This window comes from Volvox carteri (assembly GCF_000143455.1).
Source record: "Volvox carteri f. nagariensis unplaced genomic scaffold VOLCAscaffold_25, whole genome shotgun sequence".
NCBI classification, from domain to species: Eukaryota; Viridiplantae; Chlorophyta; class Chlorophyceae; order Chlamydomonadales; family Volvocaceae; genus Volvox; species Volvox carteri.
Window position 1 is genome coordinate 968,704 of NW_003307568.1, and position 13,940 is coordinate 982,643.

A 13,940-nucleotide genomic window follows, 5' to 3' on the forward strand; every position below is an offset into this window, starting at 1 on the left:
ACCAAAGTCCTTTATGCGGGAGATAGTGGTCCTCCGTTTTTGCCATCTTGTGGTGTTTCGCTCGTCTGACGGCCCTGGGCGCCACTGCGCCCGCTTCCTCATGCATTTCTAGTTGCTGCTGTTATCCTTGCTATCCCTGCTGCTGCTGCTGCTGCTGCTGCTCACGTATGGTTTGCTGGTGTTGCTGGGGGCCCCCCGTCTGCAGGCGCTTCGAGATGCCGGGTTTGGGTAGAAGGTTAGGGAGGTGCAGGCGGCGTACTGCGATGCCTGGCAGGGAGGCCTCGAGGTTGAAGGGGTGGGTGGGGCGATGCAGCAAAACCGGCGAGCGAAGCCCTGCGTTTGGGGGGTACGCAAGGGAGCCGACTCATGCAGCGACCCTGGAGCCGAGCCAGGCGCTGTGCGCTTTGGAGTTGTGGGTTGCGGATCGTCAAGATGCCAGGTGTCGAGGATTGCATTAAGCAGGGGCGAGCCAGAGGTATGTCAATGGGTGGCGATTTAGAGCGGGAGCAGGTTTCGGAGCTAGCCTGTCAGCAAGCGGGTCGGAGAGTTCGCAGGAGCCTGGGGTTGGGGCAGCGTAGCTTTTTAACTTGGAGAAGAAATGGCGTCATGTGTGGTGTTTGGATGCCCGGGCAGGATCGGGCAACATCTTCGATTTGGGTCAAGATGGAGAAGAGGCGTTCATGATATAATGTACAAGTATGCGGCTTTCTTTAGTTTGTTTTGATAGTTATGTGTTTGTTCTCGAAGTTTGATTCGGGGTATGAGAAGCCAAAATCGAGGGGGCATTGCACGAACGGACCTCCGGAGATGTGAGAGAAAGAAAGAGCACGGCCGGACGCGGAGCCGTGTTGAGCTGCTTGGTAGTATGTAGTCCGTGACGCAGGGCGTAACTTTTTTTATTGTGGTAAACTCTTCATGTCAGCGGGTTGGATGACTTTGTGTTTTTGCAGGTGTCGCGAAAAGGTGTTGGTTGTAACGGCCAGGCCGGAAATCTGGGTGTGGACTGCGCGTATGCTGCGGATAGACAGGTCTCGGATACTCGCTGCTTTCAATGCCCCGTCCTAGCGGGGGCCATGCACGTCCGTTAGTTGGTCGCAGTGTCCCTCGACTCTCTAGCTGAGCTCTAGCTGCGGTGCCAGAGCCCGGCTGGTAAGGGGCCTTGGTCCGGTAGTCCTGGGTGGTTGGTTGGCAGTTGGTAATTGCCACTGTTGGCTTCATGTTGTTTTCGTTGATTCCGTTTCCTAGGCGGTTATCATGGCGTCAATCGATCTGTCGCACTTTCCAAGTTCTCTGCTGTACGTGTGCAATGATGTGGAGGTGGGGTGATGTGGCTAACATTATTGTGTCGCAAGGATAGTGCTGTGATTTCTGTCAAGTTAAGGACGCCTAATCTTTTTGCTTTAGCTTCTTTTTTCTACATGTATCGATAGTGTTTCTTTCCTATTTCCTTTCCTACTACTTCCTGTTATGATGGATATTCATCTTGAGTGCTATGCTAACTATGCGTGGTAATGTTGTGGGCAGGCTACTGCCGGGGTAACCGAATTCTAGTCGACTAGTGCCTGCAAGTGCCTTACACTGTACAACTGATAGTGTAAGTGCAACGGAGTGTGCGATATCCAGCTGTGGCCGGCTCGTGAATTACCAGCTCTCAATGCACCCCCGGTCCATCCCGGTCTCACGGGGCTAAGGCCCCGTTCGAAGAGCCTCGAACAGGACCTCTGGTGCATCTGGGGCACAAACACAAACACACACACAAACACACAGACAGACAGACAGACAGACAGCGGCGCGTGGTTATCTTTCCAAGGAGGGGAAACCTGGACAGGAGCGGCATCCGGGTCACACAGGCTTACTTACATAAGCGTGTTTCGGGCGCGGCATCAATTAAGATGTACGGCAGCCTCAAAACAACACCGCTTCAAAGGAGCTGCATCCCGTCGTGCAGCACTGCTGTGCCGGATGACGTCACTGGACTACGAACCTAGAACACTACTTCAGTACACGCCGGCCGGCCGCACGACACTATACGACGTGTCGTCAAAGTAAACCCCCTGCCACCGGAAAAGCAAGAGTAGTACCATATCTCTTTGCCAAATCGGTACAGGACATCAGGAAGACTTTTTTTCACCCTACTTCGCGGCTCAGTCCACAAGTGGAACAGTATACAATATTGTATTGTCTCTCTCTCTATATATATATAGACACCTTGAGCATGCCGCAGAAACTAACCACGAGCGCGACCACCATGACCACAACTGCTCGAAACTTACGAAGGATGTACGAAGGATAAACTGTTCGAAAGCGTCATGCGCAGTGCGCAGCTATGTTCGATCAACAGGTTTTCGACTTACAACTCTCATACATAGTGCTGCGCCCTGGTCCTGCGTGATCTGGTCGCATAGTTTGTCGTACCAAAGACATTCTACTTCTAGCCTTTGCCTAATCAGCAATTTACAACAGCTCGCAGCGGGATACGAACGTAAATGCCCGAAATGGGCTCTAATTTTGAGCAGGTTTCAATTCTTGCGCTGCGACAGAACCTCAGCAGCATATATCATCAGTAGGACTGTAGCAGAGCAATGTACGGAACCCAACGGCGTACAGCCGCGCAAAACCGACAGAAATGTAAGATCCATCATGTAAGCACCCACTATAAACCTTAACGCAACACACATGCGGTAGGCGTACGCCAAGGCATACGGCGATGCACGCACGGCGTCTACTTTGTGTTGGGAGCTGGAAACGACCCCATCGTGCGGAAAATGGCGCTTTCACCATCCACACCTTCATCAGCACAAATCGACATAAATTATTATGCCGTGCACTCGCACCTTCACAATTTTTCCCTCCAACGCCTCGCCACTGGATGGTTCCTTAATATACATCTGTCCATGATCCAGCACTACTTGAGGTCGTTTAGGCCCGCAGCCTGCGGGGCAGCCACCGATGGCGCCGGTGCCAGCCGGACTACCTTAGTCGGCAGCGGGGCCCTGGCCGTCGCCCCGGCTCCCGCGGCAGGTGGCGTACTGCCGCTGCTGCTGCTGCTGCTGCCGCTGCTACTGCTGCCGCCGGCCTCGGTGCCACTGGGCGGTGCAGAGCAGCCCTCCGGAAAGGCCACGTTGGGGGCGCAGCAGACCTCCTCACTGGCGTACACGCCCCAGCCTGACGGGTTGAAGAGAAGAAAAGGGCGACCCGATTGAACGAGTATTTTTGAATTGCTCCCATGGAAACGCTAATCGATTTGCGAGGGTGTGTGTGGAGAGACCACCGCGGTAGCTGCCCGCCGACCCAGAGGTCATAGGCAGCAGTGTCGGGGCCAGGGACGGTTTCAGGGGGGGGATGACAGGCTCGTGGCCCGTCGGCGTTTTCATTTGAGGCACCACGTAACTACGCTGAGTGGGGGCGTGCAGCTGCATCGGGGTCGCGTCATCATGCATCAGCCGTTGTGTGACAGGGTTTGTAGCAGGGGCTATGATGCGTAATGGACCCGCTTGATCGCTGACGGGACGTGGTTCACATGTAGCAACACGCAAATGTAATGCAGGTTTAGATCCCCGGCCAAGCTTCTGTCCTGGTAGTTGTCGGTGCTGCTTGTTACGGCGGTTCTGTATAGGAGCGTATTGGGAGTGTGAGAGCCTCTAATTCAGGAGGAATCAGGTCGTCGTACACGCTCTTACCTCTGTTGCACACCGCGATGTCATCGGACGCGACGCACGTGCGAGCGGGCCAGTAGCTTCCCACCTGTACCGCAACACACGACCAATGTACGGCAACATACGTCCTGCCATGGAAAAACCCCAATAGCCCTACACTCCGGGAACAAAGCGCGCATGAAGGCCGTACAGCAGATAGATAGGTATGTATGCATGTATGTAGGTAGATACACCCCTAGTACAAATTACTAGCTGACACCACAACCCGATACAATCTCCGGCCCGGATGCATTGCCATTCCCGGGTCATGTAGGAAACCCACTCAAACGCCGTACGAAACGCCCCTAACGGGTTGTCAGCCACATCACAGCATCACCCGGTGCCACGTACCATGAAGCACGGAGTGGGGGGCGGTGCAGGACTACATCCCTCAGGGAAAGCACCGCCCTTAGCGCAGCAAGCTTCCTTCGTGGCCCAGGACTGCGCCCCCGCACCTGGTGGCGGGACATGCGTTCATTAGCGGGGCGGGACCATTAAAGTGAGAGCAGCAGAGCTCTCCAGGGAGCCTACTGCCGCGGCAGGATATCCCCCTTACGTATTTCCATCTGTTCTGTTCATGTACAGCCTTGGTACGGTGCCTATCCAGGTCTCGTGCTTTCACTGCTGCTTCTGATGCTGCTGATATTTTATCAGGACACCCATGACGGCAGCGAGACAGGTGGGGCTCCAACGGTGGGCTTGGAGTATAGCAACGTGGTCGGACCCTGTCTATCTGTCGGTCCGTCAGTTCGTCCGTCCGTCCGTTGTTTCCTACCCCCGACTACGCATGCTCTATACCTCTGCCCTGGCCCAATCAAGGTAATAAAATGCCGGCAATACACCCAGGGCCGGTAGTTTATGAATAGCACTCCAAACTTAACGATTCGAAATACGCATGTCAAGTTGGAACTCACGAGGCGCGCAAAGGCTGGTTGAGTTGCGGCAGAGGCGGGCAGGGAAATAGGTGTCCACCACCCAGCAGCTGTTGCTGGCGGAGGTGGTCTCGGGCGGCAAGCAGCCGTCAGGAAAGGCGGCACCCGGCGAGCAGCAGACCTCCTCAGAAGGGAAAACGCCGTATCCTGCGGTGTAACATTCGTCAGGACAGATATGCTGTACGCACTTTACGACAAGCGCAGGTGTTACGACGTGTGATGATGCATACATGCATCCGGATGGCAGCACGCGTGATCTAATTCCACGGCCTGCCGGGACATTTAGCCAGAAATGTTTTCATCCAAACGCAAAACCTCAAGAAGGGGAAGCACGGCGAACCCGAACGAACCCCAAATTCCCATACGGAGTAGCTGTCCATCTATTTAGTGGAAGGAAGGACGCGTCTCCGTGCGGAAAGCAACACCTCTTTCAAGGTATGGATAGCAGTGCATGTGGTGCCCATGCCCCTCGCTCATCAGCGCATTGGCCGTCGTAAGTCCTCCTCCGTCTCCTCCCCTGCAAAGTTTCCATCCCCCTTCGTCCGCACCCACCCTGGAGGCACCGCCGGTTGTCCTTCCAGCAAGAGCGGCTGGAGGGGCTCTCCGCCACCCAGCATTCCTTGGGCCGAACGCTGCAGCCGTCCGGAAATGCGGCACCCGCGGCACAACAAATCTCCTGACTGCCCCAAACGCCCCAACCTGGGGCAGAGACGCGGCAGGAGGAAAATGGCATTCCTATCAGCGGAACTAAGCAGGACAACGGGATCAGAGACGGAAGCAGAGGCAGCGCATTGCGCTCTAGTTGCTTGGCCTGTCACACAAAATGTGGCATTATGAGTGTGTTTCTTAGGGTGGTGCGGCTGCTGCGGCAGCAAAAGCTGCGGCGCGTCGGCGGCATTAGTCGCGGGCAAAGACATGTAGAGCAACAAATTCGTGGTGAAGCTTAACCACTCTGTAACAACATCAACAAATTCGATCACTCATGCGAAGCAGCGAGCCAAGCGCGATGATCAGGCAAGAGCAGCAGCCGTAACGGGCGCAGCAGCTGCAGGTACAGCAGCAGACAACAGCAGCAGCAGCAGCAGATGAGAAGCGAAATAATGCCGTCATCTGCGTCTGCTGCTGCGGCAGCGGTAGAAGGGCAGGAGAGGGTGCAGGACAGAATAGAGTAAGAAGAGTGCGGCAACATCACCGAGCCACGGGTAGATATGGAAATGAGAGGTTTTACGAGCACTGAGGCAGGGGTCAGCCTCTGGCAGGTACAGCTCGGTAGAGCCATTACTAACCGCACTAAGCCCATGCACATCCCTCCACCGCGTTCCCAGTACACAATCACATGCTCACGCACAGTCTCACTGCCACGGCAGCTGATGTCATCACCATACCTCGCTTGCATACTTCGGTACTGCACTCCGCCCGGCATGTCTTGTACGGCCTGTACGAGCAGTCAAGTGGCATGTACGGTCGACAGGTCAAAACACGCCACGGACCGCAGAACACGTTGGATGAGCGATGACAAACATAAGTCAAACTTGCATCTCTACACCTCTGCCATGCATTCCCGCATCTCCACACAGAGTTTTGCGCCGTACGGTATGACACAACGTATCCTTACCAGTAATCGGCCACTGTGTAGCAAGGTCTGTCGCAGGGCGCCGAGAGCTGGGGTTCCGGAGCAGCGGTCATGCCTGTCGTACCGGTGGCCGCGCCTGGGTCGGCAGTGACTGTCTTTGGCAGGAGAGCTCGTTTGGCCACGGCCGCAACCTTCGGAGTTGCCCTCGGAGCTGTAGTGGTGGCAATAGGACTGGCAGTAGCACTATCTGGGCCATTGCCCGTGGGCAGCAGCACTCTGGCAGGCGCAGCCTTGGGCAGCATGGCGGCTGCGGCAGGCTTGGGCAGCAGCGGCCTTGGAGCTGTACGGGAACCAGGATAGTAAGGCCCCCGCGTGCAAAATCCATAAGAATAAGAGGAGAAACACGGATGGATGGAAAGGAGGATTTCAAGGATTGTTAAGTTCGCCCGACTCATCGACAGCAGCAACAGGCATGTAGGCCACAAGACATTGACGACAGGACTGTCGTCAATGCGCGCTGCTCATGCTGTGACCGCGCTACTCTTCTTAAATCATTCCTAGGTTAAACGCACTATCGCAAAAGCCAACGGAGCATCAAAGCATTCATCAACATTCCGCATCCACCATCTCCTCCAAATTGGGACTGTGGGACAGCACGGGATTCGAAACGCTAACGCCAGGTCACACCACACCCCAGCAATAGGGAACCGCTGCAGGACCAGGAGAGCCGCAGCTGAAGACAGCGACGGCGGATACTGCCATCCAAACCAAAACTGCAAAAGCGACAGTCCGGCACGCTGGTGCCCCTATCTTTCCAGCCGATCAGGTCTTATCGGCAGCACGCCTCCTCCATCTGGTTGGGGGCAAATGGGACCTAGCAAGCAGCTGCAAATCGCCATCCTAGTGGTAGTGGTGGATGGCGGGGATGCCGAGTGGCGATCACGAATGACGGACGGCTTACCTGTCTCGGGGGTGGTGTCGACATCAGCCGCATCGGCGGACGTCTTGAGCGGGTCCTCACGAGCTGGGGCTGCGGCGGCTCTCATGTCACCCGCGAGGAGCGCGAGGAGCGCTAGGAGGAGGATGGGAAGGGTTGGCGGCGCGGTACACGTGCCGCGCCTGCGCTGGCTACTGGCTCTCAGGCCTTTCATCGTCATCGGCGCTGAGCGGGTCGGGTTGTAGCTAAGACTGGGTTGGGACTCAGACCTGACTTTTCCTTGTTATGTTGCCAGCTGCCGCAACTACAGGACTTCGTGTGGACGATGGGGTGCTACGGTGTTCTGGATTTCCTTTAATGCGAGTGTGGATAAGGTGCTACGATGGCTGGTAGAATGGTCTGCGAGAGGTAAGTATGGTCCACGGGGAGGGATGGCGTTTAATATAGCCGTATGGAAGTACCCAGCAAATTGGGTTCACGGCAAAGGAGGTCGGCGGCAGCGGAAGGTGACAGGTGCGCCAGGATCTGTAACTGATCTTGGATGACCCTGACAGCAGCTGCCGGGCTGTGTTGGGGGGCAGCAGGGGCAGCTGCCGCATGGAGGAGCCGAGGAGCCGAGGAGCCACCCATCAATCAGGATTTTGAGGGAAACTGGACGAGAGGAACCGAAACGCCGCGCCTAATTCGTCGAGGATTCTGTTTAGCTTTAAGTTTGTAATGCATGTGCACTATATGTTTGACGGTCACGTGATTTTAGGTGTTGCATGCAATGGGAGCATGCATTAGGAATACTGCTGCTTTGGTGGTATAACTGGCTGCCAAATCTTGACGTGGCATTGCTGCCATGGTCTCCTATAATCTACCCTTCCTCTATGGGTGACTTACCTGACACCCTATGGGAATTAAGAGGAAGATGCCACACAGCCACAGTGACTAGCGGGTCGGGGGGAAGCAATCGAGGTGCAGATCATGACTAACCGACCGAGCCGCGGGCCATGTCCACGTAACGGCAGCTTTGCCCAACACGATCACGAGTTCATGGCGGACACATACCGAGCGCCGAGAAATGCGATTCTTGACTGATACACTGACTTCAGCATAGATCGCAACCCGCCGTGCAATGCAGCTTAAGGCGGGCATGCAAGGAGGTCTCAGGAGAACAGTCGGGCGGAAGGGCGGGCGGGCGGGAGGGACAGCTGCGGTCAGCGGAGGGCGAGCCCTTGGGGGCCATACCCCGAATCGCCCCAACTCTGACTCCTCTGCAGTCTCTGCTTTCCCCTCGTTCGCAACATTCCATAGGGCCCATTGTTATAGATGTCGATACAAGTCATATGATGGTTATCGGAGAAGCAGCAATATTGCAGTCAGCCGTCGTGACAGTCTCCGTTGCTGCTAGAGGCTAGAGGGGAAATGCTTTTCTTTGCTCGCACCCTCTCGACCGGAGCCAGTCGCCTTTTTTTCCCGTGGCTATCGTTGGAACTCTTATTAGACAACAAAACTATGCACAGCTGCAGGAGTGCTTCGCGCTCGCCCAAGCAGGAGACGGCTGCCTAAGCAACCTCCTTTCCACCGTGTGACACGCATGCCATACCGTGCTACCCGCTAGCCATGCCACTACTTCGCACATGGTTGCAGGTGCACCTCAGGTGTCGTCTGTGATAAGCCTAAGGCGATGTCGGTGGTGGCAATGGCAGCCAGCAGCCTTTCAGGATTTGGAGGCGACGGAGTACAATATTTTGAGAATTCTTTCTGACCCACTGGTTCATGTTCGGATAAGCGCCAGTATCATAAATGGCCTTTGAACTCCAAACCCTCCATGTCTTCGTGGGACTGGAACTCACAAACGCACCCTCCAGGGGGCGGACGGGCGGGGCCCCGTGTTGCAAACCCCTTCACACGTTCAGACTCGATGAACAGACATTACCCAGGAATCATAACAACATTGCAAACAATTGTGCGCGAAACATTCATCGTTGATCATGCGGACCTGAGGGCAACACGTCTCATCGAGTTGTGACCGAGCAAGTGGAAAGGAAAACGGAACCGGAACACGGAGCACATGCGCACATCGCGGTTTGGTCAAAAATGCCAAGGAAACGTCATATGGTAAGACACGCAGAAAGACTTCTTAAAACCTAGATGCATGTATGCATTTGCACAAGCACCAGCTCCCCTTCCTGACCCCCTCATTCCCATCCTCACTAGCCGAGAGGAAATTAACCCAATATGTCGTACACGAAATAGTTCCTCTGATGACATGGCAGCGGTCGTACATGAATCTGGCCTTACAACAGGCGACCGGGGTGCGACGGTGACGAGGAATACGGGGATAAAGACCATGACAGTGGAAGGGTGATGATGGGGGCCTCGAACCGGACGCCGTGCGCGGCTGGTAGCCGTCGATGCAGGCGCCGTCCTCGTCTGATGCCTCCTTTGCCTAGATCCTGTGCGGGAAACCGATTTGTCGATCTCTGGTTAGTCTCCACTATATCGTACAGTGTTGGTTAACAGCAACCGCTTCTGGTGCATGAAAGACTTTCATCAATAAAACTCATCAATAAAATGTACCAATTATACCTGACTTCCACCTGCTTGCATACCATCAGGAAAATTTTGTCAGTAATCCTTGACTGCCATCGTCGATGGACGTGGTCCTTGGCATTGCCGGTGCGAAAGCTAACATGTAGTAGCTGCTGACAGTGCAAGCTAGCAATTTGCTATGTAAAACGTTTGTGTGATTTCGCAGCCAAATCCCTGGATGCTGCGTATCAGTTGGCGAAGGCACTTCACGGACCTAATGAATGGGCGTGGCAGGAAGACATCGGATTACAGCCCACGCCTGTGTTACCTTCGAGGGTGAGCCTGTTCGACAAACCTTTTTTAGCCAAAAATTCTATTCCGTTTGCCTCCACACCTTCGATAACATCCCCCCTGCAGGCACCCCAGGCGGCGTCGCGGCTGCTTCTCAGTCATAACAGCCGGTGAGGAACTCCAAACTTGCTCCTTAGTACCGGCCTACTACGTTTCGTGTCCCCCGCCTTACACGCCCGAAATGGTGTTTCCACGATTGGGCTGTCAGGGCGGTCCACCTGTGTCTCACGCACTGCCCGACTGATGGATGCATTGTACGGTGCCGGTCGTTCGCTCAACCCATCCTCTACCTTCCTACCCTACCCTTGGCCCCCCAAATTGCTGTAACCTTTTCCCCTCCTAATACAACCTCGCCTGACGCGGCCACCAGCGCATGCAGGTGCCCATTTTGTAAGCTTTCCCTCTTCCCCCTCCCCATCTCTCTTCACGTCCTCTCCCCTTTTAGAATTCCACCTGGCGAAGCTAAGCTTTTTTCCGCTGCAGCCACGCACCCTTTTATGCCCTGACCGTCGCCCCTCTGGGCATTCACGTCTGACCGCATCTTTTGCCCTGGGCCGGCTTTCCAAAATGTCCTTAAAGTTGACAAATCCCTCCATCCGCCTACCAGTACTGCCTACATCTTGGTAGCCACACACGCCCCGGCGGAGGCGCTGCTCAGAGCGGTCGCCAGTGAAGCTCGGAAACAGCACCAGCAGCAACGGCAGCAGCAGCAGCAGCAAGTGGTGGCGGCTTCTCACGCGCTACGTGCGCCTGAGCGGGATGTGGCATCATCATCATCATCAGCAGCAACGCCCCCGGATGGGAGCGGCAGCTGTGGCGGCCACGGTGACGGCAGCTTTGTGACGCCGCCGCCACCGCTGATGCGGCTGCAGCAGCACCACGCTGCCGCCGCGAACACAATGCTGCTACAGCTGTTTCTGGTGTGCGACGCGGTGCTGGTGATGCTGCCGACAGGACAGGGCCTAGGCCTGGCGGGCGCGGGGACGGGGTCTGCGGCCTCGGACATAATGGGCCTAGGGGGGGGTGGCGGCGGCGGTGCCCTGGCGGAGGCAACCAACTGGATGTGCCGCTTGAGGCTGCTGCAGGTGCGAGAGTAGCGTATTTTTTTTAGCGAACATAGCTCGCCCCGTTTGGGTGCGTAATGGGAGTGCGTTGAAGCGCAGCGCGGCGTAACGCGTGGGTTTTCATCAACGATGTGGGATCCCACCACGTTTTCAGCCACAGACTGTATTCCGCGTAATTCCTAGGCTTTTGGAGATTGGGGTGTCTGGCGACGGACTTGGGGTGTGTGCGAATGGGGCCGGCCCCTAGGCGGAAGTGAGGAGGGGCTACACCTTGGAGAGGTCCTGTTCGGGTGTACAGTAGACGCGCTTGCTTGACTGGGCGCCGGGCGTTCGAAGGGGGGATCCCCTACGGCCCCGTGTGCAGGCCACGACCCGTGGCTGTGTAGTAGGCACGTAGCACCTCGTCTGTGTGTGTGTGTGTCACCGGCGGGTGCCGGGCCTTGCAACGGAAACAGAACCCACACTGTGTGTGGGGTGTGTGTAGGGGGGGAGAGGGGGGGACAACCCCATGCATGCACAATGTATATATGTATGTATGTATGTACTTTCTAGGGGACCCTCGTGCAGGTCGCCAAGAGCGACGCGTGTCTTACACAACAGCGGATTGAATGGTACGTACCATGATTTGCTCTTTTCTTTCCGTTCTCGGTCCGCACCCGTGAATCCGCTGAAGGGCCGGCAAACCCCCCCTTTTCCCCGCAGGGTGCGAAACGGGCCTTATGTCAGAGCCTGGAAGGCGGTGGCGGCGGCCGGCCGGCCAGCCAATCATCTCCGACTCGGCCGCCTGTGGCCCCAGCCATCGGTCCGGGTCCCCACTCTTCGCCGGTTTGTCGGCCCTCCGCCGCCGCCGCCGCCGCCGCTGCTGACGCCACACCGTCGACGTCGGGAACCGACGGGGACTCAGGCGGCGGTTGCGGCGACGAGGTGGATGTCCTGACCCAGCTGCGGTCGTGGTGCCGTACGTCCCGCCGCCCGCCGGTGCTGTTCTTCGTGTCGCCGGTGGGCTGGTGGGCTGATTCGCCCCGGGCGGGATCCCACGCCCGAGTGACTGTTTGTCTATCTGTATGTTTATGTATCTGTTCGAGAACGTCGATCTGTCCGATTTTTTCTTATGTGTTTGATATTCCTCAGGGTTTGTTTGTCGCAGCGGGCACCGGAGATCCTTTCAGTCTCTGTCGTCTAGGCCTTCAGGACCCCCTTCCTCCATTTCTTTAAATGCTCCGAAACCGGTTTTGATGAGGTCGGCCCTAGGAGAGTGGACAAATCACCGCCTTCCCTTTGTCGTCCGTCCTGTTATGTGTATGTATGTATGTGTGTATGTGCTACCCCCGTGTTCATTCTTCCGGATCTCTGCATTTCCCGGGTCTTCCCGGGTCTCCCACCCGCAGCTGCTCCCTGTACTCCCTGTGTGTGTGTGTGTGTGTCTGTGTGTGTGTCTGTCTCTCTCACGTGTTTCGAAGCGCCCTTCCCAGTCAGACCCCGTCGCGTGTATCCCCCCCGGGCCCGCATGTGACTGCAACCCCGTACTCGGAAACAGAGTGACAGTGAAGCCAGCGAGGCAACGCAGGCACCTGCCGCAGCAGCAGCAGCCGCAACCCGGTCAGCAACCCACCTCGGACACCGAGCCACATCCACCCACCGAGCAGCCGCTGCAGCGCAGACCGACTCATTTAAGGACGCCAATTCGTTGCTCCGGAACCTGCTCAAACGCTGCCGACCGGTGCCTCTGTCCAGCACTCCAGATTCGTCGCAGCTGTGCTTGTTCGATCCAAATGCTTTGGTTCTGGACCCGGGACCGCTGGCTCTGGAGCCAGTCGTCGTACATGCCACGGTTTTGGCGGCGCTTCTGGGGGCCGAGGACGCTTACAGTACGGGCCCGCCGTACGACTCTTCCTCAGGAGCGTTGTACGATGAGCCGCTCCCCATCGCCAGCGGCCAACGGCGGGGGAAAGGTAAAGGGCTGCATCGCCTGAAGGAATCGCTGGCGGCGGCGCTGGCAGCGGCAGCGGCGGTACGGGAGGAAGAGGGATCGGAGTCCCTGGCAGCGGGAATTGGTGGCAGCGGCAGCGGCGGGAACCGTTGCAATGAAGGCCTGGCTAGCGCGGCAGCCGGCGCAGTAGCACGAAAGCTGTGCATCGCTTGGCGGGCCACGGGCCGGGAGCTTTGCGATGCGGCCTTGGGTGCCTGGCGGCATGCGGTGGGACAGCCCCTGGACTGGGTCCCGTCTTGCATGGAAGGTACACCGCGGGGGGGCTCTGGGGCCTCTAGGGGGTGTCCGGGGAGTCAGCCTTCCAAGGTGTCAACATTTTCACCCCTGGCGCATGATTCGCCGTACTCCCGTTGGCGCTATCTCCGAAAAGGCGAAACCGTCATTGTGCAGTCTTCGCAGTCTTTGCAATCTTCGCGGTCGCCGCCGCCGCCGCCGCCGCCGCCCCGTTACTAAAAGAAGCCTCCGCGGCAATTACATCTGCAGTTAGCGGTACAAGCACTTCAGACTGGAGGACGAGTGCCTCGCATGCTCCAAGGACCCTACATGAGCAGCAGGCACTCCAAGGGCCCTATGGCCCAACGTGATTCATGGATGCACAGTTTTTTTGGTTCTACAGCACACACACACACCGGCTAGCTCTTGGCCTCTCAGAGCCCGAGGTAGTACGGGCTCCCCGTGATGATACCTGTGGTGGATAACGCGGTGACTCCAGAAGGCGGTGTAATACACACACACAACACACACACACGCGTCCCCCAAAATTCAGACACACACACACATCCCCCTCCCACCCACCCACCCCCTCCTGGGCTCGCTGCAGGTTCCCTCCGCCAGGCGGCTGCACCCACCCCCGCACCCACCGTCCTCTCCCGCGCAGG

General features: G+C 56.9%; 2 protein-coding genes across 2 annotated transcripts in view; one reads left to right on the forward strand and one right to left on the reverse strand.

Moving 5' to 3' along the window:
- Window positions 1-2,905: 2,905 nt before the first annotated feature.
- On the reverse strand, window positions 2,906-7,351 carry VOLCADRAFT_92308 (uncharacterized protein; the record flags this gene model as incomplete). The annotated part of the gene is made up of 9 exons (XM_002951748.1): window positions 2,906-3,165; window positions 3,681-3,744; window positions 4,047-4,150; window positions 4,610-4,774; window positions 5,180-5,326; window positions 5,972-6,062; window positions 6,243-6,289; window positions 6,325-6,540; window positions 7,162-7,351. 9 exons carry the CDS (start codon window positions 7,349-7,351, stop codon window positions 2,906-2,908), a joined length of 1,284 nt encoding a protein of 427 aa, XP_002951794.1.
- Window positions 7,352-9,934: 2,583 nt separating this feature from the next.
- VOLCADRAFT_92309 (uncharacterized protein) overlaps window positions 9,935-13,940 on the forward strand; it is a gene marked incomplete at both ends in the record, with an annotated part of 7,689 nt that continues 3,683 nt past the window's right edge. Inside the window, 6 exons of the mRNA XM_002951658.1 lie at window positions 9,935-9,993; window positions 10,075-10,118; window positions 10,792-11,093; window positions 11,775-12,071; window positions 12,533-12,671; window positions 12,719-13,269. Coding sequence (XP_002951704.1) covers window positions 9,935-9,993; window positions 10,075-10,118; window positions 10,792-11,093; window positions 11,775-12,071; window positions 12,533-12,671; window positions 12,719-13,269 — 1,392 coding nt within the window. The remainder of the gene's footprint in view (window positions 9,994-10,074; window positions 10,119-10,791; window positions 11,094-11,774; window positions 12,072-12,532; window positions 12,672-12,718; window positions 13,270-13,940) is intronic.